This window comes from Cetorhinus maximus, chromosome 23 (genome assembly GCF_964194155.1).
Source record: "Cetorhinus maximus chromosome 23, sCetMax3.hap1.1, whole genome shotgun sequence".
Lineage (NCBI taxonomy): Eukaryota > Metazoa > Chordata > Chondrichthyes > Lamniformes > Cetorhinidae > Cetorhinus > Cetorhinus maximus.
Window position 1 is genome coordinate 46,578,307 of NC_135901.1, and position 26,965 is coordinate 46,605,271.

General features: G+C 44.4%; 1 protein-coding gene across 1 annotated transcript in view; it reads left to right on the forward strand.

Annotated features, from left to right (window-relative positions):
* The window catches only part of LOC144698020 (uncharacterized), a 148,964-nt gene that overhangs the window by 19,070 nt on the left and 102,929 nt on the right, over positions 1-26,965 (forward strand). The window contains 1 exon segment of the mRNA XM_078569961.1: positions 23,354-23,812. Coding sequence (XP_078426087.1) covers positions 23,354-23,812 — 459 coding nt within the window.

A 26,965-nucleotide genomic window follows, 5' to 3' on the forward strand; every position in this document is an offset into this window, starting at 1 on the left:
TAACCAATAGTTCATTCTGGAGGCAGCAAAACGAAGGAACAGCGAGAAGTACAGTCAGCAGGACTCTAACCCACGTGGGGAGACCCCAATGGATTTTAACCCCATCCCTTTAACCACTCAGTCACGGCTGCAGGCCTTATACTAGCGTCATTGTTGTTCATGTAAAATCATGGAATGGTTTCAGCAGAGAATGAGGGAATTCAGACCCACCTATTCCCAGTCACCCTGCAATTACGACAGCGTCCCTTGTTCTGCCTACCAAGACGAACTACATCATATGTCAAATGCCCCGAGCCTATTCTAAGGGATTTGATGAAACGTCTGCAAGACAAACCAACTGAAACTTTGGCAATGGTGGGATTAAAATCCATGACTTAATAGGAACTAGTGTTTAAATCCAGAGCCTGAGACCACTTGCATATGCTACTGCTGGCAATATGATAGTAACAATTGCATTGATTGGTAACGGTACTGAATTGGAACATAACAAATAGCAAAAGGAATAGACCATTTTGTCTTTCGAGCCACTCACTGTACCATAAAATCAGAGCCAAAAACAACATATAGAGACCATTCAGCCGGGTCAGAGGAACAGAGGCCATTCAGCCCTTTGACCCTGCTCAACCATTCGATAAGATCAAGGTTGATCTGGTTGTGGTCTCAACTCAACTTTCCTGTCTGTCTGTCCGTCCCCACCCCCACCCTCACCGCCCCCCATAACCCTTGACTCCCTTCTCTACCAGAAATCTGTCTAAATCAGCCTTGAATAAATTCAATGACCCAGCCTCCACTGCTTTCTGCAGAAAATTCCTCAGACTAACGACCCTCTGAAAAAACAAAAAAAAAACTCTTCATCTGCGTCTGAAAAGGGAGGCCTCTTACTCTTCTGGAATTAACTCACCTGGCCCCTCTCCCCTACCTTTTCCCTGGACATGTTGCAGTATTTGGTCCAATTCCCTTTTGAATTCCGCTGCTGAATCTGCCATCCCCACATTCTCTATCTAACCCAGCCGCCGGATCCATCCCTCCCAGGTCGCCATGTGGAAATGCATGTGACCCTGCACTGAAGAACAGGTTCCAGACATACTCAGCTACTTGACAACAGAACAACATGAAGTGATTATTATGGAAAATTGAATGAAACATTTTAAATCATCAAGACATTGACACACTCCATAGAGAAACTGGCTTTCAAACTATCAGGATAGAATTAAACACAACAGTACCTATCAGAGGGAGTAAAATTAAAGTGAAGAGGGAAACAGAATCTAGATTTAGAAAATATCCACAAGGTGGATGAAGGTGAATAGTGAGCTAGAGAATCTTTAAAGTCCGTGCATGAACTTCTGTTTGAAACAGATGTATTTACCACATGTCAATAATTTAAAATTGTGTGAGATGATCTGCAGGTGGGGAGGATGAATCTCAGTCGATAGTTATCACATTTAGTGGATAAAGTTTTCACATTTACTCTTGGTGGCAGCTCAAGGGTTTGTGTTGCTGATTCTGATCATTCTAGTAGCTTTAGTATGTTATCCATGGTTTGTCATAAAGAAATTAGGAAAACATGCTCGTAGCTTAGAAATCTTGAGGTTAGTCAGAAATCAGTTGTGAGAAATCAATAAGGATATTCCCTTCTCAAGGTGGTGAGATCTCTAAGAAACCACTGTCTAATAACCTTATAAAATCTTCAGAAGTGTATTGAATATTGTAGGAATGGCTCTCCCTCCCCCTCTCTCTATCGCTTAGGAACAAAGATTCCTGGCTTGACAAACATAGGACAACAGGCCCCAATGTTACCTCATAGGGATGGACTCGGGAGGTAGGGAACGGAATTTGTAGTGGTGACTGAAAACAATGGCTTTGATCTTCCCAATTCTTAAAAGAAGCAAATTTCTGCTCATCCTGTACGGAATGTTGGATAAGCAGTTTGATAATTTAGTAACAGTGGAGGAATGGAGAGGGATGGTGGTGAGGTAGAGCTGGGTGTTCTCAGTGTCCATGTGAAAACTAACACGGTGCTTTTGGATGATGTCACCTAGTGGCAGCATGTAGATGAGAAATAGGAGGGGCCAAGCATAGATTCTTTTTTTAGGATGGATGATGACGGTGGATTTAAAGGTGAGAGGGACAGTACCAGAAGAGAGGGAAAAAATCATGAACAATATCAGCCAACATGGAGAAGTTGAATGGTCAGCAGTTCAGTGGGAATAGGGTCACTGGAGCAGAAGGCGAGTCTCAGGGACAAGATGAACACTGAAAGGCAATGAAGGGAAATAGGAAACTGGAGAAAGATCAGAGTTCAGAGCTCGGACATGGAGAATCTTTAGAGACAGTTGACATGGTGAACTAGTGGGAGGGAGGGAAGCAGCAGAGGCAACTGATCGGATTGACTCAATCTTAGTGACAAATAAGCTACATGAGCTCCTCACACTTGCTGTTGGAGGTGAGAACAGAACAGGCAGGGGAGAGAGAGCACTTCAAAAGGAACTAACTTCTGTAGAGAAATGAAAAAGACTCGACACACTCTGTGTTTGCCACAAAGTTAGTTTATTTGAATTTTATCCAGAATTTTAACCCCTATAACTGGGTTGGAGTTTATTAACATCAGCAGAAACAGACCCCATAGCACATGGTTCAGTCCCAAATGTGATTAACAGCAAAATGCAATCACTGTAGTTACTTGTCAACTTGAGTTAATGTTTCGAGTCCATGTGACTCTTCTGAAGAAGAGTCTATGTGGACTCAAGAAGTAAACTTTGTTCTTCTGTTCACAGATGCTGCCAGGCCTGCTGAGACTTTCTACACTTTGTTTTATTTCAGATTTCCAGCATCTGCAGTATTTTGTCTTTATACTTGTGAACTGGTTGTTATTTCTGCAGTGTGGATGAACAACCAAATGACTTGCCACACTCGGAACGTGAGAACAGCATCTCCCCAGTGTAAATTCACTGGTGTACAGTGAGGGCAGACGATTGACTGAACCTAGGCCCATTATGAGAGCACCTCAACTTTCGTCAGTCTGAACATGTTAATAAGGCATCAGTTGCCTGGAACATTTCTAGCACTTCCCGCAGTCCGGGCATTTAAAATGCCTCATCAGTGTGAACTCACTAGTGTGTCTGCAGATGGGATAACTGAGTGAATCCCTTTCCACAGTTGGAGCAGTTGAATGGTCTCTCGTCAGTGTGAACATGTTGATGGGAACCAATGAACATTCTCCACTCTCACAATCCGCCGCTTCCGGCTTCTCTCCGGCACCAACCTCAAGCAAAGAGAGCAGGAGACTCCGAGCATGCGCCATTCACCCGGACAACGCGCGGCAGATAGAGCGGTTTCTGAGGCGCACGGGATTGTGGGTAATCAGGCCGCCATTAGAGACCGCGTCTCAGTTAATCTTTGCCTGAAACTGGGAAAGCAAGGGGAAGGTTCTGTTCGCATAGGGATAGAAAATAAGAAAGATCAAGTTCCAACTCCTGCCATTCGGACTAGAGATGATAGGGGACTTAGGAGGATTTACACATGGGGGCAAATGGCATAGCCGAGAGTCTAAATGAATACTTTGCAACTGCCTTTACAAAGGAAGAAAATGCTACCCAGACCATGGTGAATGAGGAGGTGATTCAGATTCAGAAGTGTTTAAAATTGAATTCGAAGAATATTAGATAGGTTATCAACACTTAAAGTTGTGAAACAAAAACAGAACATTCTGGAAAAACTCAGCCTGTCTTACAGCTTCTGTGGAATGAAAAAATAAACAATTAATGTTTCGAGTCCGTATGACTTACTGTTTTGTTCTCCCTCCACAGATGCTGTTAGACCTACTGAGTTTTTCCAGCATTTTCTGCTTTTGTTTCAGAATTCCAACATCCGCAGTATTTTGCTTTTGCTTTAAAGTTGTGAAATCACCTGAGCCAAAGGAGATGCACCCAAGGATCCTGGGAGAAATAAGAATGAAATTTACAGAGGTACTGGACATAATGTTTGATTGTGCCTTAGTCTCAGGTGCCAAAGGGCTCGAAAATTGCAAAAGTTACACCCTTGTTCCAGAATAGGTGTAAGGATAAGCCCAGCAACTGCAAGCCAATTACTTTAACTTCAGTGGTGAGAAACTTCTAGAAACTATAATTTGGACGAAGTTAACAGTCACATGGACAAATGCACGTCAATAAAGGAAAAACAACATGGACTTCTTAAGAGAAAATCATGTTTAACTTCCTGGATCAAAACAAAAAAACTACTGTGGATGCTGGAAATCCAAAACAAAAACAGAATTACCTGGAAAAACTCAGCAGGTCTGGCAGCATCGGCGGAGAAGAAACGAGTTGACGTTTTGAGTACTCATGGCCCTTCAGCAGAACTGAGTAAAGTTAGGAGAGGGATGAAATATAAGAATATAAGCTGGTTTAAGGAAGGGTGGGGGGGGGGGGGGTCGGTGTGGTGGGGGGGGTGGGGGGGGTCGGTGTGGGGGGGGAGAGAAGTTGGGGGTGGGGTGGTTGTAGGGACAAGCAAGCAGTGATAGGAGCAGATAATCAAAAAATGTCACAGATAAAAGAAACAAAGAGGTGTTGAAGGTGGTGATATTATCTAAGAAAATGTGCTAATTAAGAATGGATGGCAGGACACTCAAGTTACAGCTCTAGTGGGGATGGGGTGGAAAGACTGACAGGGCATTACAGTTATAGATTTAAAAATAATTGAAACAGGTGGGAAAAGAAAAATTTATATAAATTATTGGAACAAACAAAAGGGAGGGGGAAGAAACGGAAAGGGGGTGGGGAAGGGGGAGGGAGTTTAAGATCTAAAGTTGTTGAATTCAATATTCAGCCCGGAAGGCTGTAAAGTGCCTAGTCGGAAGATGAGGTGCTGTTTCTCCAGTTTGCGTTGGGCTTCACTAGAACAATGCAGCAAGCCAAGGACAGACATGTGGGCAAGAGAGCAGGGTGGAGTGTTAAAATGGCAAGCGACAGGGAGGTTTGGATCTTTCTTGCGGACAGACCGCAGGTGTTCTGCAAAGCGGTCGCCCAATTTGCGTTTGGTCTCTCCAATGTAGAGGAGACTGCATTGGGAGCAACGAATGCAGTAGACTAAGTTAGGGGAAATGCAAGTGAAATGCTGCTTCACTTGAAAGGAGTGTTTGGGCCCTTAAACCAGCTCATATTTTACCCCTCTGTTAACTTTACTCAGTTCTGCTGAAGGGTCATGAGGACTCGAAACGTCAACTATTTTCTTCTCCGCTGATGCTGCCAGATCTGCTGAGTTTTTTTACAGGTAATTCTGTTTTTGTTTTAACTTCCTGGAGTTTTTTGAAGAGGTAACAGAGAGGGTTGATGAGGCCAATGCTCTTGATGTGGTATACATGGGCTTTCAAAAGGCATTTGGTACAGGGCTGCACAACAGACTTTTAAGCAAAGTTTTAGCTCATGGAATAAATAGGACAGAAGCCACATGGATACCGAATTGGCTCAGCGGATGGAAACAGAAAGTAGTGGTTAATGGATGTTTCTCAGGCTGGTGGAAGGTTTGTAATGGTGTTCCCCAGGGGTCAGTGTTGGGACTCGGGCTTTTCCTGATATATATTAATGACCTAAATCTTGATGTAAAGGGAAAAATTTCAAAAAGTTTGCAGAAGATACAAAAGGGGTTGCAGGAGAAAGGGACCTAGGTGTATATGTCCATAAGTCATTGAATGTGGCAGGAGAGTGATTGAGAGAGTGACTAATAAAATATACAGTATCCTAGGTTTTATTAACAGGGGCATAGAGTAGAAGAGCAAGGAGGTCATGTATAAGTCAATCGCTTCGCCTCAGGTGGTTTATTGCATCCATTTCTGGGCACCACACTTCAGGAAGGCTGTGAAGGCATTGGAGAGGGTGCAGAAAAGATTCACAAGCTTGATTCCAGGGAGGAAGGACAGCTCATAAGAAGATAAGTTGGAGAAATTGGACTGTTTTCATTAGAGAAAAGAAGGCTGAGAGGATATTTGGCAGAGTTATTCAAAATCAAGTGGGGGCTGCACAGAGTAGATAAGGAGAAACTGTTCCCACTCATCAAAGGATTGAGAACAGGTGGGCATAGTTTTAAAGTGATCAGTAAAAGAATCAACAATGATATGAGAAAAATCCTTTCACGCAGTATCAGTTTCGGGTCTGGAATGCTTTGTGTGGGAGTGTGGTGGAGGCAGGTCCAACTGAAGCATTCAAGCAGGAATTAGGCTGTTATCTGAAAAGGAAGAATATACTGGTTTATGGGGAACAGGCAGAAGAAGAGGACTGGTTGAGTTGCTCATTCAGATAGCCAGTGCAGACACGATGGGCCAAATGGCCTCCTTCAGCCCCAAACCAAATCTATAATGTGGTAGAAATTATTGGTTCATTCTGACAGTCAATCTCTATCAATATGTTTGTAACAGAGCAACATTCCATTGTTCTCCCAGTTTTACATTCTAACAGGAAGTTCCAGGTGTTTGTAGCGCTGTGATCTTGTGGTGTGGACAACAACATAGTCAATCTTGTGGAAAGGGTCTGATACATCGAGAGTGATATGGTCTGCAAGATACAATCTGTGTGAGTCATTGGAATATGATTGTGTAATAGTTCAATGAGATCTGACCACTCACTCAGTGATTCCATACAAGTGTAACATAGATACACACAGCTTGTGTCATAGTTCAGTGAGATCTGACTACTTAATGAGTGAGTCTGTATGAGGGTGAGATTCTGCGAACATAGGCATTGCAAATTAAGAATGACAAGGTCCATCTCCTACCATTTGCATCCTGCAATAATGGACCTGTTGGCAAATTCTAGGTAATGAATCTGTTTCAAAAAGTTTGTCACAAACTAACACCCTGTTGTTCTGCTGTGCTTTATCTTTTAATGGGCATTAACAGACATTTTCATTGCTATGAGCTTGGGAAGTGGCTATGTCTTCACTCTTCTCTGTTGATCTTATCAAGAAGGGCTGCTGCAGAAAGAAGGACTTGGTCTGTCAGACGCGGTCACTGTGAAAGTGATAATGAAACATCTGTGTGTCAAAGTTCAGTGACACCTGATCACTTACCGAGTGTGAGTAAATGAAAATGTAACTCAAATAATCTCAGTTCCTGCAGGTGATTCTCTGGCTACAATGACATAGATAAGAAAGGAATCAGGAGCATGTAGTCCCACCCAGCTGGACACCAGTGGAGAGGCATTGGAGGAGGATGGTTCAGTCAATGGTGTCAAAGACCACAGACAGGCCAAGAAGGACACTGAGGGAGAATTTACCTTTGTCACATTCACAGACGATGTAATTTTTGACTTTGACGAGAGCTGTTTCAATATTGTGGCCGGGGCAATTTTCTTATCGGAGGGATTGAACCATGGAGTTTCATAAAAGATTGGCATGGATTTTGGAGGTGACCAGGACTTCGGAGAGGAAAGGGTGGAGAGAAATGGGGAGATAGTTTGCAAGGACATTGGGGTCAAGGATTGGTTTTATTGAGGAGGGCGTGATGATGGCATATTTGAAGGAGAGGGAATGCGCTTCAAAGGAACTAAATTGTGTTCGAGATATTAAAAAGACTCAACACACTGTGTTTAACACAAATCTGATTTATTTGATTTTTATACAGAATATTAACCAGAATGACAGGGCTGGGGTTTATTAACATCAGCAGAAACAGACCCCAATGAACATGTCCTGAATGTGATTAACAGCAAAATCCAATCACTGCAGTTACTTATGAAATTACCGGTGTTTCACCCGGTTAGCTGACCGAGTGTTGGAAGGGATTCACTCAGAGCAGGTGAACAGTCTCTCCCCAGTGTGAGCTCGCTGGTATGTCAGCAGGTGGGATGACTGAGTGAATCCTTTCCCACACTTGGAGCATCTGAATGGCAACTCCCCAGTGTGAACTCACTGGTGTACAGCGAGTTGAGAGGATCACCTAAACCCTCAGTGAAAGCACCTAAGCGGTCTCTCATCAGTGTAAACCAGTTGATGGGACACCAGTTCCCCAGAACTTTTAAAGCACTTCTTGCAGTCTGGACATTTAAAAGGTCTCTCATCAGTGTGAATTTATTGATGTGTCTTTAGGTGGGATGATTGAGCAAATCTCTTCCCACACTCGGAGCAGCTGAACAACTTCTCCCCAGTGTGAACTCGCTGGTGTCTCACCAGGTTGTTTGAATGGGCGAATCTTTTCCCACACTCGAAGCAGCTGAATGACCTCCCCTCAGTGTGAGTTTGTTCATGTCTCAGCAGGGTGGATAACTGAGTGAATTCCTTCCCACACTCCGTACAGGTGAATAGTCTCTCCCCAGTGTGAATTTACTGGTGCCTCAGCAGGGTGGATAACTGAGTGAATCCCTTCCCACGTACAGGTGAATGGCCTCTCCCCAGTGTGGACTCGCTGGTGTACGGTGAATTCAGATAAACGCCTGAACCCAGTCCCACAGTGAGAACACCTGAATGGTCTCTCATCAGTGTGAACACGCTGGTGCGCCAGCAGGTTGGATGAGTCAGTGAATCCCCTCTCACACTCGGAGCAGGTGAACGGCTTTTCCCCAGTGTGGACACATTGGTGTATCACCAAGCTGGATGACTGAGTGAATCCTTTCCCATAAATGGAGCATGTGAACGGTCTCTCCCCCGTGTTAACTCTCTGGTGCCTCAGCAGGTTGGATGAATTAATGAATCCCTTCCCACACTCTGGGCAGGAGAACAGCCTCTCCCCAGTGTGACTGTCTCGATGAGTTTCCAGCTGAACTGCATAAGTGAATCCCTTCCTACAATCTGCACGTTTCCACAGCTTCTCCCAGCATTTATGTTCTGACAGGCCAGATGATCGGCTGAAGTCTCGTCCACACACAGAACACGTGTATGGTTTCTCCCCACTGTAAACGGTGCTTTTTCCTTCCATGTTCAAAATCCAATGATATTCAGGTTACCACAAATTTGGCGTGTCCATCAGACCCTGATGTGATGTTTTATTTCACTTCCCCAAATTAAAATCCTCCCCTTCTAATACCCTGTGAAATTGATATAAAACAGAAAAAGGGAGTGAGAGAGAACCCACAAAAACACAAAGGCAGGTTGTGAAATTGAGCTGAATGAATCGGGTAATTTGTGGGGCCGGCACGAGGAAAAAGTGACCATGAAAACTGCTGGATTGTCATAAAAGCCCAACTGGTTCACTAATGTCCTTCAGGGAAGGGAACCTGCCACCTGGTCTGGGCCTACACAAGACTCTGGACTCCATCGGAGCAAATAGAGAGAGAGGTTGGAGAGGCATTGGATAAAACAGAGGAATAAACTCTAAATCTCCATCCCAAGAAGGACCGGGGTAACAGGTGTAGATAGGTGAACACCATCACCTCCAAGTTCCCGTCCAAATCACACACCATCCTGACTTGTCTGACATCCAGTACTGGATTAACAGAAATTTCCTCCATTTAAATATTGAGAAGACTAAAGCCTTTGTCTTCAGTCCTCGCTACAAACTCCACTCCATAGTCACTGGCTCCATCCCTCTACCTTGCTGGGAGTTGGAGCGGACCTGTGGGAGATACTCGGGAGATGAGAAGCGCCTATAAATACAGGTCGGGGATTCGAGTGAGGCCTACCTTGCTGGGAGTCAGAGCGGAGTGGACCTGCAGGAGACAGTGGGGAGCTAAGGAGCACCTATAAATACAGACCGGGGATTTGAGTGAGGAGTGTCTATAAATACAGACCGGGGATTTGAGTGAGGAACGTCTATAAATACAGGCCGGGGATTTGAGTGAGGAGCGTTTATAAATACAGACCGGGGATTTGAGTGAGGAACCTCTATAAATACAGACCGGGGATTTGAGTGAGGAGTGTCTATAAATACAGACCGGGGATTTGAATGAGGAACGTCTATAAATACAGACCGGGGATTTGAGTGAGGAGCGTCTATAAATACAGGCCGGGGATTTGAGTGAGGAGCGTCTATAAATACAGACCGGGATTTGAGTGAAGAGCACCTATAAATACAGACCGAGGACTTGAGTGAGGAGCGTCTATAAGTACAGACCGAGGATTTGAGTGAGGAGTGTCTATAAATACAGACTGGGGATTTGAGTGAGGAACGTCTATAAATACAGATGGGGGGTTTGAGTGAGGAACGTATATAAATACAGATGGGGGATTTGAGTGTGGAGCGTCTCTAAATACAAACTGTGGATTTGAGTGAGGAACGTCTATAAACACAGACGGGGGATTTGAGTGAGGAACGTCTATAAATACAGACGGGGGATTTGAGTGAGGAGTGTCTATAAATACAGACCGGCGGATTTGAGTGAGGAACGCCTATAAATACAGACCGGGGATTTGAGTGAGGAACGTCTATAAATACAGACCGGGGATTTGAGTGAGGAATGTGTATAAACACAGACGGGGGATTTGAGTGAGGAACGCCTATAAACACAGACTGGGGATTTGAGAGAGGAACGTCTATAAATACAGACGGGGTATTTGAGTGAGGAACGTCTATAAATACAGAGCGGGGATTTGAGTGAGGAACGTCTATAAACACAGACGGGGTAATTGAGTGAGGAATGTGTATAAATACAGACGGGGGATTTGAGTGAGGAACGTCTATAAACACAGACGGGGTATTTGAGTGAGGAATGGGCTGTTTCACTGTTGCAGCTGCTGTGAGGCAGCAGGAGTGGGGGGGAAAGAGGCAACTGTGATGTCACAGGAAGCTGGTACGTTGATTGGTCGGTAAGTGCTCAGTCTAAGGGACGGTGTGTGAGAAACCAGCTTAGGACAGGCGAATTCAGGTAGATCTATAAATAAAAATAACTTTACAATAATAAACCAAAATTTGAAAACTTTAAAATTCAAATAAAACAACAAAGATTTTAAACAAGCAATAAAATAGAGTTACTTAAACAAACATCGAATACACATCCCTTGTAGTTAAGAAGCATATAATCTTTAGTTGTCAGTGCTACTAGCATTCAATAAACACAGTAAATTGTAGCATACATAGGAAGAAAGTAATTAAAGTAAATTAACTAAATAACATAAATTAGAATGGTAGGACAGGGGTTATGTTGCAGCTGTGAGATGTGGGAGCTTTTGGATGCCAAGGCGATCCATGACAAACACGTCTGCAGGAAGTGTAAGCAGCTTGAGGAACTCCGGATCAGGATTATTGATCTGGAAACCGAAATGCAGACACTGTGCAACATAAGGGACGTGGAGATACCTGGATACTTTGTTCCAGAAGACAGTCACACCTCTCAGAAGAGGGTCATCTGTTTGATCAGCAGTGAGGGACAGGAGGGTGTGACTGTCAGTGAGGCAGGTAATGGGACTGAGCATGCAGTAGTGGAGGGGCCTCAGACTTTGCAAGTGTCAAACAGGTTTGAGGTGCTCACAACCTGTGTGGATGAAAGTGAAATGTGCAAGGTGGATGAGCTGGCTGGCCATGACACTGTGGTACAGGAAGCCATTCATGCAGGGGGAGCAAAAAGGAATGTAGTGGTAGTAGGGGATAGTATAGTGAGGGCATTGACACTGTTTTCTGCAGCAAAAAGTGAGGGTCCAGATGGCTATGTTGCCTGCCCAGTGCCAGGGTTCAGGACATCTGCTCAGGGTTGGAGCGGGACTTGCAATGGGAAGGGGAAAATCCAGTTGTCGTGGTCCATGTACGTACCAATGACATAGCTAGAACTAGGAAAGAGGTTCTGTAAAGTCAGTATGAGGAGCTAGGTACCAAATTATGTAGCAGAAACTCAAAGGTAATAATCTCTGGATTATTACCTAAGCCATGTGCAAATTGGCATCGGACAAATAAGATTAGCGAGACAAATGCGTGGCTCAAAGATTGGTGTGGGAGAACTGGGTTCCGGTTTGTGGGGCACTGGTATCAGAGCTGGGGACAGTGGGGGCTGTACCGTTGGGACGGTTTACACCTGAACCATGCTGGGATGAGTATCCTCGCAAATCGCATAGCTAGGGAAGTAGAGAGGACTTTAAACTAAACAAGAGCAGTGGGGGATCAAGCTTGAGTAGAGGTAGCAATTCAAGGTGTAGAGTCAAGAGAGGAGAGCAAAATAGTAATATGAGAAATGAGGTCAGAGAATGGCAGGAAAGGACTGAGAGAAAAAACCTAAGAATAAATCAACAGTCAAGACAAGATGTTACAACAATAACAAAAAGACAAGACTGAAGGCTCTCTCTCTGAATGCACATAGCATTCAAAACAAAGTAAATGAATTGATGACCCACACAGAAGTAAATAAATATGATCTGATAGTAATTATGGAGACGTGGCTGCAGGACAACTAAGATTGGGTCCTTAATATTGAGGGGTACATGACATTCAAGGAGAATAGGAAGCTAGGTAAAGGTGGAGGGGTTGCATTGTTAATTAAATAGGGCATTGGTGCAATGGTTAGAGATGACCTTGGATCAGGAGATCAGGATGTAGAATCGGTTTGGGTGCAGATGAGGAATGGTAGGGGAAAAATAGTCATTAGTGGGAGTGGTTGATGTGCCCCTAACAGCAGCCATAGTGTAGGACAAAGTATTCAAGAGAAAATATTGTGTGCTTGTGATAAATGGACGGCAATAATCGTGGGTGATTTTAATCTACATATTAACTGAAAAAATCAGATTGGCAGGAATAGCCTGGATGAGGAGTTCTTAGAATGCTTTTGAGATAGTTTCTTAGAGCAGCATGTTCAGGAGCCAATCAGAGAGCAGGTTATATTTGTCTTGGTATTGTGTAATGTAACAGGATTAATTAATGACCTCAGAGTAAGGGCACTACTAGGTAGCAGCGAGCACAATATGGTTGAATTTTACATCCAGTTTGAAAGGGAGAAGAGTGGGTCAAAGTCTAGTATCTTAAACTTAAATAAGGGCAACTTTGTGGGGATGAAAGCTGAGCTAGCTGAAGTGAACTGGGAAACGAGGCTAGAGGATAGATGAATAGAGAAGCAGTGGCAGACATTTAAGGGGATATTTCAGAGTATTCAGAATGAGTACATCCCGACCATAAAGAAAAATTGTAAGGGGAGGACCCACCATCTGTGGTTAACTAAAAAAGTTAAAGAAAGCATCAAGCTCAAGGAAAAAGCATACAACTCCGCAAAGATGAGCGGCAGGACAGACGATTGGACAGAATATAAAGAACAGTCAAAAATGGCTAAAAGGTTAATCAGGAGAAAGAAATTAGAGGGTGAGAGGAAGTTTGCTAGAAATGTAAAAATGGATAGCAAGTGTTTCTACAGATGCTTAAAAAGGAAAAGAGTGAGCAAAGTGAGTGTTGGTCCTCTAGAGGGTGACAGTGGGGAGTTAATAGTAGATGAGGAAATGGTGGAAGAAATGAATAATATTTTGCTTCTGTGTTCAATATAGAGGATACAGAAAACATTCTAGTAATAGCTGCAAATCAGAAGGTGACAGGAGAAAGGAACTTGGTGAAATTGAAATCACTGGGGAAATGGTACTGAGCAAATTGAAGGAGCTGCCGATGTCAAGTCTCTGGGACCCAATGAACTATATCATAGGGTCTTAAAAGAGGCGGCTAATGCGGTAGTCGGTGCGCTGGTGTTAATTTTCCAAAATTCGCTCAATTCTGGAAAGGTTCCATCAGATTGGAAAGTAGCAAATATAACCCCTCTATTCAAGAAGGGAGGGAGGCAGAAAACAGGAAACTATCGGCCAGTTAGCTTGACGTCTGTCATGGGGAAGTTATCAGAATCGGTCATTAAGGAGGTTATAGCTGGGCACTTAGAAGAGCTCAAGGCAATCGGGAAGAGTCAGCATGGTTTTGTGAAAGGAAAATCATGTTTAACCAACTGATTGGAGTTTTTTTGAAGGAGTAACATGCGCAATGGACAAAGGGGAGCCTGTAGATGTACTGGACTTGGATTTCCAGAAGGCATTTGAGAAGGTGCCACATCAAAGATTATTACGGAAAATAAAAGCGCATGGTGTAGGGGGTAACTTATTAGCATGCATTGGAGATTGGCTGGCTGGCAGAAAGCAGAGAGTATGTGTAAATGGGTCTTTTTCTGATTGGCAGGATGTGATGAATGGAGTCCCACAGGGGTCTGTATTGGGGCCTCAACTTTTTATGATTTACATCAATGACTTAGATGAGGGGAGTGAAGACGTAGCTAAATTGGCAGATGGCACAAAGATAGGTAGAAAAGTATGTTGTGAAGAGGACATGAGGAGGTTGCAGATGGATGTAGATAGGTTGAATGAGTGGCCAAAGATCTGGCAAATGGAGTGAAATATGGGAAAATGTGAAGTTAGTCACTTTGGCAGGAAGAACAAAAAAGCAAAATTAAATGGAGAATGGCTGCACAATTCTGAGGTGCAGGGGGACCTAGGTGTTCTAGTAAATGAGTCACAAAAAGTTTGTATGCAGGTACAGCAAGTAATTAATAAGGCTAATGGAATGCTATCCTTTGTTAGGAGAGGGGTTGAACATAAAAGTAAGGATGTTATGCTTCAGTTATACAGGACTGCACCTTGAATACTGTGTGCAGTTTTGGTCTCCTTATTTAAGGAAGAATATAAATGCATTGGAGGTGGTTCAAAGGATGTTCACTAGATTGTTACCTGGAATGAACAGGCTGTCTTATGAGGAAAGGTTGGACAGACTGGGCTTATTTCCACTGGAGTTTAGAAGAGGGAGGAGTGATTTGATTGAAGTATACAGGATCCTGAATGGCCTTGACAAGGTGGATGTGGAAAGGATGCTTCCTCTTGTGGGTGAGTCCAGAACTAGGGGGCACCGTTTCAAAATTAGGGGGTCGCCCTTTTAGGACAGAGATAAGGAGAAATTTTTCTCTCAGAGGTATGTGCGAATGGGAACTCTCTGCCTCAGAAGGCGGTGGAGGTGGGGTCATTGAATATTTTTAGGACAGAGGTAGATAGATTCTTGTTCGGCAAGGGAATCAAAAGTTATCGAGGTTAGATGGGAATGTGGAAATTCAAAGACAAGAAGATCAGCCATGATCTTATTGAATAGCACAGCAAACTTGAGAGGCCAAATGGTCTGCTCCCGTTCCTATTCCATATGTTCTTATGGTCTCTCTCCAATGTGAATTCGCTGGTGTATTCGCAAGTGGGATGACTGAGTGAATCCCTTCCCACACACGGAGCAGGTGAATGGTCTTTCCCCAGTATGAAGCCATTGGTGTCTCAGCAGGCCGGATGGCTGAGTGAATCCCTTCCCACACTCAGAGCAGGTGAATGATCTCTCTCTAGTGTGAAACCGCAGGTGTATTCGCAGGTGGAATGACTGAGTGAATTCCTTTCCACACTCGGAGCAGGTGAATGGTCTCTCCCCATTGTGAAACCGCTGGTGTGTTTGCAAGTGGGATGGCTGAGTGAAACCCTTCCCACACTCGGAGCAAGTGAACAGTGTATCTCCAGCGTGAATTCGCTGGTGTGTTTGCAGGTGGGATGACTGAGTGAAACCCTTCCCACACTCAGAGCAGGTGAACGGCCTCTCCCCATTGTGAAGCCGCTGGTGTATCAGCAGTTGGGATGACTGATTGAAACTCTTCCCACACTCGGAGCCGGTGAACAGCCTTTCTCCAGTGTGTAGCTGCTGGTGTCTCAGCAGCTCAGATGACTGAGTGAATCCCTTCCCACACTCAGAGCAGGTGAATGGTCTCTCCTCAGTGTGAATTCGCTGGTGTTTCAGCAGGTTGGCTGACAGAGTGAATCCCTTCCCACACTCGGAGCAGGTGAACGGCCTCTCCCCAGTGTGACTGCGTCGATGGATTTCCAGCTGGGATGGGTAACTGAATCCTTTCCCATAGTCCTCACATTTCCACGGTTTCTCCATGGTGCAGGTGTCCCTGTGTCTCTCCAGGTTTGATGATCAGTTGAATCCTTGTCCACACATAGAACACGTGTACAATGTCCCCCTGCTGTGAATGGTGTGATGTTATTTCAGGCTGTGTAACTGGTTAAAGCTCTTTCCACTGTCAGTTCACTGGAACACTCTCATTCAGGGGTGTATGTATCTCGGTGCTTTTCCAGACTCACTGATGTTTGAAATCTTTTCCCACAGACAGAACAGACAAATATTTCTCCTTCGACATTCAAAGACAATAATATTCAGGTCCTGATGAATCGAGTGACTCTGTCAGATCTTGATGTGATGTTTGGTTTGAGTTCCCCCTCTGTAAATCCTCCCCTTCTGATACCCTGTAAAAGGAGTTTACAAAAGTGATCATTATAAGAACAGGATAGAAATTCAGAGCAGACAATTCTCATTTCTATGGAACATTATTTCCTGTCTCCTTCTCCCAAAGCTGCAAATCCCCGTCCCACACTCTCCCTCCTCCCTGTGCTGAATCCAAACAGAATTTTGGATAATTCTTCCTGTATCTTTGTTCCAAATTTGTCCAACTGAAGATAACAATATGTTTCATCATTCACTTCAGTCATTACTCGTGACAAAACATTAATCTGAAACCCCCTGACCGACCTTACAGAATAGCAGACATTAACCTTGTGTCCAAAACTTACTGTGTGGAGATTTAATGAGTGATTGTGAAGATGGTTTCTCCAAACCTCCCTGGGTTTCCTTCCTTCCTTCTCTCCCTCTCTAACTAAGTTAAACCTGGGATCAGTCTCATGGTCCATTCTGGTTACTGCTTCTCTTCCTGATGACTAATTAACTCCAATTAAACACTGAGAAGACTGAAGACACTGTTTTCAGTCCCTCCTCCAATCTCCATTCCCTAGATACCAACTCCATCCTTCTCCCTGGGAACAGTCTGAGATTAAACAGAGTCTGTTGATAACCTCGGTGTTACATTTGATCTCAAGATCAGGTTCTGACCTCATATCGGTGCCGTCACTAAGATCGCCTCTGTAACATCACCCGCCCTCACCCTGTCTCAGTGCATCTGCTGCTGAAACCCTCATCACTGCCGTTGTTACCTCCAGACTTGAATGACTATCCCAACACACTCCTGGCTGGTCTCCCACATTCTACTCTCCGTAAACGTGAAGCCATCCAAAAGTCTGCTGTCCACGTCTTCACTCATAGCAAGTCCTGTTCCTCTGTCACCCATTTGCTTCCTGACCTGTCTTGGATCCCGGTCAAGCAACAGCTTGATTTTAAAATTCTCATCCTTGTTTTCAAATCCCTCCATGGCCTCGCCCCTCCCTTTCTCTGTAATATCCTCCAGCCCTACAACCCTCTGAGATATCTGCACTGCTCGAATTCTAATAGCTTGTACATTCTCCATTTTAATCGCTCCAGCATTAATGACCTTGCCTTAAGTTCCCTCGTTCCCAAATTCTGAAATTCTCTCCCTACACCTCTCCCTCTGTCTACCACATTTTCCCCCTTTAAGACACTTGAGTATTGCTAAAAAAAAGAGACATTCTGTTGAAACCTTTTCTCTTGTACTCATCAGGACAGACGCAAGAACATCAAATTTCAAAGATTATAAGTCGGGCTCAAAATGTGGCTTACTTTTGCTTGCTAGAAGCTGCATATATTCATACACAGGGAACTGTCCACTGCAGACAGAAGGTGCATGTCCAGGATGGGGCCGTTTGTTGAATTAAACAAAAGCATGGAGGATGATAGCTCTTTGGTGCATTCTCCATGGTAATGCCTTGACCAATCAGAGCTGACTGGCCAACCAGTCAACACCCTTTCCTTGTGCAGCATAAATTGTTGTTCGCTGAGAAATTTTTTTTTTTGCATCTGTCCGGATGGGTGTAACATGAAATATCAGCAATATGTCACCCTTTTTCAGCAATACTTAAATTCTGTACTGCTGAGTGACTGTGGGTTTATAATTCAATTGCTGCTGATCTAAAACTCCCGGTGAACACACATTTTATGAACGTCTCCCTCGGGCTGTTGCTCATTGTCCCCGTGAGGATGGCAGCCGCGCATGCGCCCTGTAGCACATTGGCCCATCCCCACGTTGCCCCTATAAAGATGGCGGCCGATAACTCGGGCCTTTCTCCGGCAGAGCCGAGCAAACCCGGGATCGGTGGCTCCTTATTGACGGTTTGGGGCCAACACCGTGAATTTATGAAGCTTCTAAATTCACCCGTCAGCCCTATCTCTGTTCACGGGTTTATTTTCGGTTCTACATCCGCACTCGGTCTTTGTTAAACCCGCATTTTAAATCCGCTCGCTCGAGTTCACTTGCCGTCTGTCTCCACGGACTGCGCATGTTCCGACTCCAAATGACTGGCGGCAGCTCCGGTCCAATAGGAAGAAGGGGCGGGGTTGGATGACCGATGGGAGCAGCTGGTCCTCCAGCCAATCGGAGTGAGAGGGGCGGATCCTGCTGGGAGTGCAGCATGCGCAGTGTGGGCGCGGGACCGGGACGAAGGCGGTGGATTTTTTTTCCCAATAATTGATATAGATTTTTCTTTTCCCACCTATTTCCATTATTTTTAAATGTATTTCCATCCATTGTTTTATCTCTACCTTTTAGCCTATTTCAATCCCTTCCCCCCACCCCCACTAGGTCTATCTGTACCTTGCTCGTCCTGCTTTCTACCCTTAATTAGCACATTCCTTAGATAATATCACCACCTTCAACACCTCTTTGTTCTTTTGTCTGTGACATCTTTTGGTTACCTCCACCTATCACTGGCCCTCTATCCAGCTCTACTTGTCCCACCCCCCTTAAACCAGCTTATATTTCACTTCTCCTATTTTTACTTAGTTCTGATGAAGAGTCATATGGACTCGAGACGTTAACTGTGTTCCTCTCAGCAGATGCTGTCAGACCTGCTGAGTTTTTCCAGATGTTTTTGTTGCGGTGGAATTTAAGGTCCAGCGGGTGAGAAAGGGCCGAGTGCAGGAGAGGAATGGAGCCGGAGGGTGGACTGGGAGGGTTCACAAACACCCGGTGTAGGACTCCAAACCCAGATTAGAAAGCCCCGGAGCCCAGTTTATACCAATTGTTTGGAAACTCCTTTTACAGGGAGTGAGAAGGGGAGGATTTACACACAGCAAACTCAAACCAAGAGAAATGTTTGTCTCTTTGGACTGACCTGCTGAAACACAGTGAATTAACACTGGGGAGAGGCTGTTCAGTCGCTCACAGTGTGGTAAGAGGTTCAGGACATCATCCCACCTGCTGGGACACCATTCACACTGACAAGAGACCTTTTAATTTAAGTGTGAGAAATGCTTTAACAGGTGTGAGGAACCATGCGGGGAAATTTGCTAGTGGTGTCGGTGGGCTCTTAAACTAATTTGGCATGGGGGTGGAATACTGAGTGGAGGTATAGTAGGGGGTGATGTACGTACAAGTATATAAGAAAAAACAAGTCAGTCTGGAAGGCAGAGTGTACATAGTCAAGTTAAGGCACAAGGCAACATGGCAAGGCTGGATGACATTTATTTTAATGTAAGGAGTGTTGTGAGTAAGGCAGATGAGTTGCAGATGCTGATTAACACATGGGGATAAGATATCATTGCTATCACGTCAACATGGCTGAGGGAGGGGCAGGACTGGCAGCTCAATATTCTGAGGTATAGAATCTTCAGGTGAGACAGGAAGGGGGCAGAGGTTGTAAAAGAGATGGTGGTGTCACAATATTGATCAAGGAGTCAATTACTGCAGTAAGGAGGGATGGTATCATAGAAGGTTCCTTAAATCAGGCCGTATAGGTAGAACTTAAAAACAGAAAGGGGGCAATCACATTGTTGTGAGCATACTATAGACCCCCAAACAGTCAGGGAGAGATAGAAGGGCAGATATGTAGGCAAATCTCAGAAGTGTTAAAATAATAGGGTAATAATAATCGGGGATTTCAACTTCCCCAATATTAACTGGGATAGACAAAGTGTGAAAGACTTTGAGGTGGCAGAATTCTTCAAATGTATCCAGGCGAGATTTTGAAGCCAGCACATAGAAAGTCCTACAAGAGAGGTGCTGGACCTATTAGAGAACAAAGCTGGGCAAGTTGTAGAAGTATCAGTAGGGGAGCAGTTCAGTGATAATGACCATAACTCAGTAAGATTTAAGTAGTTATGGAAAAGGACGAAGATGGATAGAAAATAAGGGTTTTGAATTGGGGAAGGCGAATTTCAATATGATAAGACAGGACCTGGCCAATGTGGACTGGGAGCAGCTACTTGTAGGAAAATCAACACCAGAGCAGTGGGAGTCATTCAAAAAGGAAATAGTGAGAGTACAGGGCCAACATTTTCCCACAAAGGACCAACAAGTCCAGAGAAACTGGGATGTTGAGGAATTGACAGGATTAGATAAGGGGGGAAAAAAAGGGAAGCTTATGGTACATACCGAGGGCTTAAAACAGCAGGAGCCCTTGATGGGTACAGAACGTGTAGGGTTAAAGAAGAAATTAGGAAAGCGAAGAGGGGGCATGAAAAACACAGCTAGGTGAAATAAGTTAAAATCCAAAGGCATTTTATAAGTATATTCAGGGCAAGAGGATAACCAGGGAGAGATTAGGGGCCATCAGGGACCAAAATGGCAATCTGTGTGAGGAGCTGGAAGATGTAGATGAGGTTTTAAATGAGTACTTTGAATCTGTATTAACTATACAGAAGGACGATGTAGGTATAGAAATCAGGGAGGGGGACTGTGATATACTTGAACAAATGAGTATTGAGAGGGAGGAGGTATTAGCGGTTTTATTGGGCCTTAAAAGTCTATTAATCCCCAGGCCCAGATGAGATGTATCCCAGGTGCTGTGGGGGGAAAGGGAGGAGCTTTCAGGGGCCCTGACATTAATTTTCAAATCCTCTCTGGCCACAGGAGAAGTACCAGAGGACTGGAGGACAGCTAATGTGGTATCATTATTAAAGAAGAATGGTGGGGATAAACCAGGGAGCTAATAGGCCAGTGAGTCCAACATCACTGGTAGGGAAACTTTTGGAAACGTTCTGAGGGACAGAATTAATCCCCATGAGGAGAGGCAAGAATTAATCAAGGATAATCAGCATGGCTTTGTCGGTGAGAGATCATGTCTAACAAATTTGATTTAATTTTTCGAGGAGGTGACGAGGTGTGTAGATGAGGTTAGTTCAATTGATGTAGTCCACATGGAATTCTCTAAGGCTTTTGACAAGGTCTGGCATGGGAGACAGGTCCAGAAGGTAAGAGCCCATGTGATCCAGGGCAATTTGGCAAATTGGATCCAGAATTAGCTCAGTGTCAGGAGGCAGAGGGTGATGGTCAAAGGTTGTTTTTGTGACTGGAAGCCTGTGTCCAGTGGCGTACTGCAGGGTTTGGTGCTGGGTCCCTTGTTGTTCTTCGTGGACATTAATGATGTAGACATGAATGTAGGAGGTATGATCAGTAAGTTCACAGGTAACACAAAAAAATCACTAGTGTGGTAAATAGCGAGGAGGAAACCCTTAGACATATAGACAGGCTGGTCAGATGGGCAGAACAGTGGAAAATGGAATTTAATCCCAAAAAGTGTGAGGTGATGCATTTTTGGAGGACTAACTGGACAAGGGAGTACATGATGAATGGTAGGACCCGAGGAAGTACAAAACCTTGGTGTGCATGTCCATAGATCCTTGAACATAAGAACATAAGAACTAGGAGCAGGAGTGGGCAATTCAGCCCCTCGAGCCTGCCCCACCATTCATTATGATCATGGCTGATCTCATTTTGGCCTCAACTCCAATTTCCCTCCCTCTCCCCATAACCTTTCAACCCATTACTAATTAAGTCCATGTGGTGAAGGTGCTCGCACAATGCTGGTAGGTAAGGAGCTACAGGTTATTCACCCAGTGATGAGGAAGGGACATTGATATATGTCCAAATCAACAACAACAATTTGTGTTTATATCGCACATTTATTGTTATATAGTTTAGCAAGACATTTCACAGAAATGTTAGAAACCAAGGAGATACTCGGGCAGGTGGCCAATAATTTGGTCAAAGAGGTCGGTCTGAAGGAATATCTTAAAGGAAGCAAATGAGGTAGAGAGGCGGAGAGGTTTAGGGAGGGAATTCTAGAGTCTTGGAAACTGACAGAATGGCAACCAGTGATGGAATTATAAAAATCAGTTATTATCGAATTCAAGAAGAGCAGATATCTCGGGGGGATTGTGAGGCTGGAGGAGGTTACAGAGATAGGAATGATCACAACCATGGAGGAAAACAAGGATGAGAATGTGAAAATTTAGGTGCTGCTTAAATGAGTGCCTTCAAATCATTTGTATAGTTTGTGAATGGCTGTGGGCCAAGCACTGATCCTTGCAGTATCCCACAAAAACAGCCTGTCATCCTGAGAATGAGACATTTATTCCGACTCTCTGTTTTCTGTCTTTTCACCAATTCTCAAACTATAACAGGATATTACCCCAATGCCATGCACTTGAATTCTGTTTATTGACATCCTGTGCTTAGTTTAGTAACCTTCTCTCTGTCTCTCCCACTCCTCCCTCTTTCTCTCTCTGTCACATTGAATTCTCCAGCCCAGCGAGTTGTGGATGCTCCATCATTGAATATATTTCCGGCTGAGATGGACAGATTTTTGGTCTCTCAGGGAGTCGAGGGATATGGGGAGTGGGTGGGAAAGTGGAGTTGAAGCCCAAGATCAGTCACGATCGTATTGAATGGTGGAGCAGGCTCGACAGGGTGTTAGGACTTCTCTTGTTCCTATTTCGTATGTTCTTGTAGAGGCCAGAGTCTTGTGTAGGCCCAGACCGGGTGGCAGATTCCCTCCCCTGAAGGACATTAGTGAACCAGTTGGGTTTTTATGACGATCCAGCAGTTTTCATGGTCACTTTTTCCCAGTGCCGGCCCCACAAATTCCCAGATTCATTCAGCTCAATTTCACAACCTGCCTTTGTGTTTTTGTGGGTTCTCTCTCACTCCCCTTTTCCTGTTTTAAATCAATTCCACAGGGGATTAGAGGGGGAGGATTTGCATTCGGGAAACTGAAACCAAACATCACATCAGGATCTGATGGAATCGCTTAATTTATCTTAAACTGAGTATCTTCAGATTTTGAACATGGAAGGAAAAAGCACCGTTCACAGTGGGGAGAAACCGTACACGTGTTCTGTGTGTGGACGAGGCTTCATCCAATCATCTGACCTGACGGAGCATAAATGCAGTCACAATGGAGAGAAACCATCGAAATGTGGGGACTGTGGGAAGAGATTCAAATCCCCATTGGAACTGGGATCTCATTGGTGCACTCACACTGGGGAGAGACCATTCACTTGCTCTGAGCATGGGAAGGGATTCACTCAATTAGCCAACCTCATGGGACACCAGCAAGTTAACACAAATGAGAGACCTTTTAAATGCCCACAGTGTGAGATGTGCTTCAAAAGTTCTGTGGAACTAAAGTCTGATCAATGTTTTCACAATGATGAGAGACCGTTCAGGTGCTCTCACTGTGGGACTGGGTTCAGGCAATCATCTCATCTCATTGCACACCAGCGAGTCCACACTGGAGAGAGACCGTTCACCTGCTCCGAATGTGGGAAGGGATTCAGTCAGTCATCCGGCCTGCTGAGACACCAGAGAGTTCACACTGGAGAGAGGCCATTCACCTGCTCCGAATGTGGGAAGGGATTCAGTCAGTCATTCGACCTGCTGCTGCACCAGACAGTTCACACTGGAGAGAGGCCATTTACCTGCTCCGAATGTGGGAAGGGATTCAGTCAGTCATCTGACTGGCTAAGACACCAGAGAGTTCACACTGGAGAGAGGCCATTCACCTGCTCCGAATGTGGGAAGGGATTCAGTCAGTCATTCAACCTGCTGCTGCACCAGACAGTTCACACTGGAGAGAGGCCATTTACCTGCTCCGAATGTGGGAAGGGATTCAGTCAGTCATCTGACCGGCTAAGACACCAGAGAGTTCACACTGGAGAGAGGCCATTTACCTGCTCCGTATGTGGGAAGGGATTCAGTCAGTCATCCCACCGGCTAAGACACCAGCAAGTTCACAAGTAACTGTCGTGATGGGATTTTGCTCTTAATAACATTCAGGACTGAAGGATGTTCATTATAGTGTGTTTCTGTAGACATTAATAAACTGCAGCCCACTTAGATAAAAGTCAAATAAATCAGCATTGTGTTAAACACAATGCGTTGAACCTTTTTACTACTTTTAACAAGATATTTGCTTTTTGATGTTAATAAACTCCAGCTCAGTTACAGATTCTGTATAAAATTGGAATAAATCAGCTTTGCGATGAACAGTTGAGTCGTTTTGATATTTCTAGCACAAGTTAGTTCCTTTTTAAGGGCTCTCCCTCTCCCCTGTCTCCTCCATCCTCACCTCCAGCAACAAGTGTGAGGAGCTCATGGAGCTTCCTTGTCACTAAGATTGAGACAATCTGATCAGCTGCCTCTGCTGTTTCCCTCCCCTCCACTAGCCCACTGGGACAAACTATCTCTAAAGATCCCCCTTGTCCGAGCCTGAACTCGTGATTAAATGACAAAGGGGATGATGGTGCAAGGCAGCATTGGGTGATAATGAGACAAGGAAATAAACTAATGGGACAAGTGGAGAAACAACACAGGCCCAGAGGAGGGATAAATGGTAAAAGAAGAACCATTAACAGCACCTACTGTCAGAAAAAATGGGAGCAGTAGTTATGATCTGAAATTGTCAAAATGAATGTTGAGTCCAGAAGGGTGTAAAGTGTCCAATGAAAGATGGGCTGCTGTTCCTCGAGCTTCCATTGAGCTTCATTGGAACAGTGCAGGAGGCCGAGGTCAGAGTGGGAGTGGGTGGAGATTAAACTGGTAAATGACCAGGACCTCAGGGTCACACTTGGAGACTGAAAGGTGATGTTCCACAAAGCAGTTACCCAATTGGGATTTAATCTCCTCAATGTAGAGAAAACCGTACTGTGGTCAGTGAATAGACAATACTGAATAGCAAGAAGTACCAGTAAATCACTGTGCCCCTTGGAAAGTGTTTTGGGCCCTGGAATGAGGGAAGGGAGGAGGTGGATGGGTGCTGCTGCATCTGCTGTGCTTGAATGGAAATGATTCACACTGATGTTCATAAGAACACAAGAAATAGGAGCAGGGTTGGACTAAAAGGCCCCTTGAGCCTGCTCCACTATTAAATGTTCTTCCAGCTCAACTCCATTTTCCCATCCTATCACCATATCCCTTAGTGCCCAAATATTTATGGATTTCCATCTTGAACATATCAAGATGGAGAACAACAGACTCAGTGCAACTATTAATCTGGGAAATGCACAAACAAGGTGCATGTGAATTACAAATTCACCTCTTCACTGCTTGGTAATCATGTTAAATGAGCTTTACACTGGCCCCATGCTGAAATCTAGTCATTCTCTGACGGGTATTCTTAATGGTATAATTAGCAAATTTAGAATGAAAAATACCCTCTGCTTCACTGTAAGGCTGAGAGACAATTTTGTAATTGATTCATAATGCCACAGGCTGGCTCATGAGATCTGCTCATTTCATCTAATCTTATTTTCAGCTAATGGGAGAATGACTGAAACAGGGGATGGTGAATAACAGCTCGAAACCACAGTCCCCTCTCCCACTGCCATAATGATCCTTACAACATACAGGAATTTGGGACAATGTGACTTAGATGCTCAGATTAGCTCTGCCTCCATATTATAGGAAGGAGCGAAGCACTGGGGATGGTGCAAAAAAGATTTACTGGAATGATGCCAGAATTGGAAAATATGTCAAATTCACAAAGATTTAACAGATTGAAAAGTTTTTTTCTCTGGAAAAGAAAGTGAGGGGTGACTTGACTAAGGCCTTTAAGATAATGAAAGGGGTTGACAGGGTAGACAAGTGGAAGAGTTTTCCACTTGTAGATGGTTGAGAATAAATATACATTAGTCATCAATAAATCTAATGCACAATTCATATGCAACTTCTTCAATCAGAGATAAAAGCAGAAATTCATGGCAATACTCAGCACATCCAGGAGAATCTGTGAATTGAGAAATAGAGATAAGTTTTCAAGTCTGCTCACTGATGCAGTGCAGTTCTGATGGAAAGTCACAGCCCTGAAATTTAAATACATCTTTCACTCTCCACAGACACTGCCAGATCTGCTGAAAATTCAAATATTTTGTTTTTTTATTTCAAATTTACAACACCACCTTTCTCTAACTGTGGTTGCCAATGTAGAGCACATTCTTAGAAGAGTTTGAGATCCCAGTGTGAGCTGAAACTCATGTTGCAAAATCACACCATGAAATCACACCAGCTGAATGTGGAAATGGATTCACCTCGTTATTCCATTTTCTGACACAGCAGCACAGTCATACCTGTGGGACACCATTCAGATACTTCATGTGTGCAACCCTTTGCTCACTGCGCACCTGCTAACACTCCAGTTTTAGAAGGTCAAAGGATTAGATCCACAATTGCTACATTCCAACTGACAAGACAGAGTTTCAGTAGTCAGAATATGGGAAGAAAAATCACTTGTCTGTGCCGCTGCTGAGAGTCCAGTGAGTTCAGATCTAACTGTCAGGTTTTGTTCTGTTGTTAATTACACCCAGGACAGAACTATGGTGGAGGGGCCGTGCACTATGGTTGCCATATCAATATTAATAATTTTATGTATTGGCCCTATGGCGCCAATCATCATCGGATCATAAAACATAATTATCTTATCAGAAAAGGCCTTTCAATGGCAGTACGTTTACCCAGCATTCAGTGGGGGGCACAATGTGCTCTATCCTCACTACAGGAGCTCTTGGCGCAGGCGCAGTAGCTGGCAGTGACTGGTACATGCGCATTGCGATCTCTGACTGGAGCATGCGCAGTACCGTCTGTACCTGGAGCTGGTGGAAGACGCTGACAAATGGCGAACACAGGCGAGTAAAAGGAGCCGGTGAGTGGGGGAGGGATGGAGGCGGCGGAGTGGGCGGGGAGGCTTCATGAAGACCCTGTGAAGGTCTTAAATCTTGAATAAGAAGGTACCGGTCCTGCGGTTACACCGAATGGAGAGGAGACAATTCCGACCC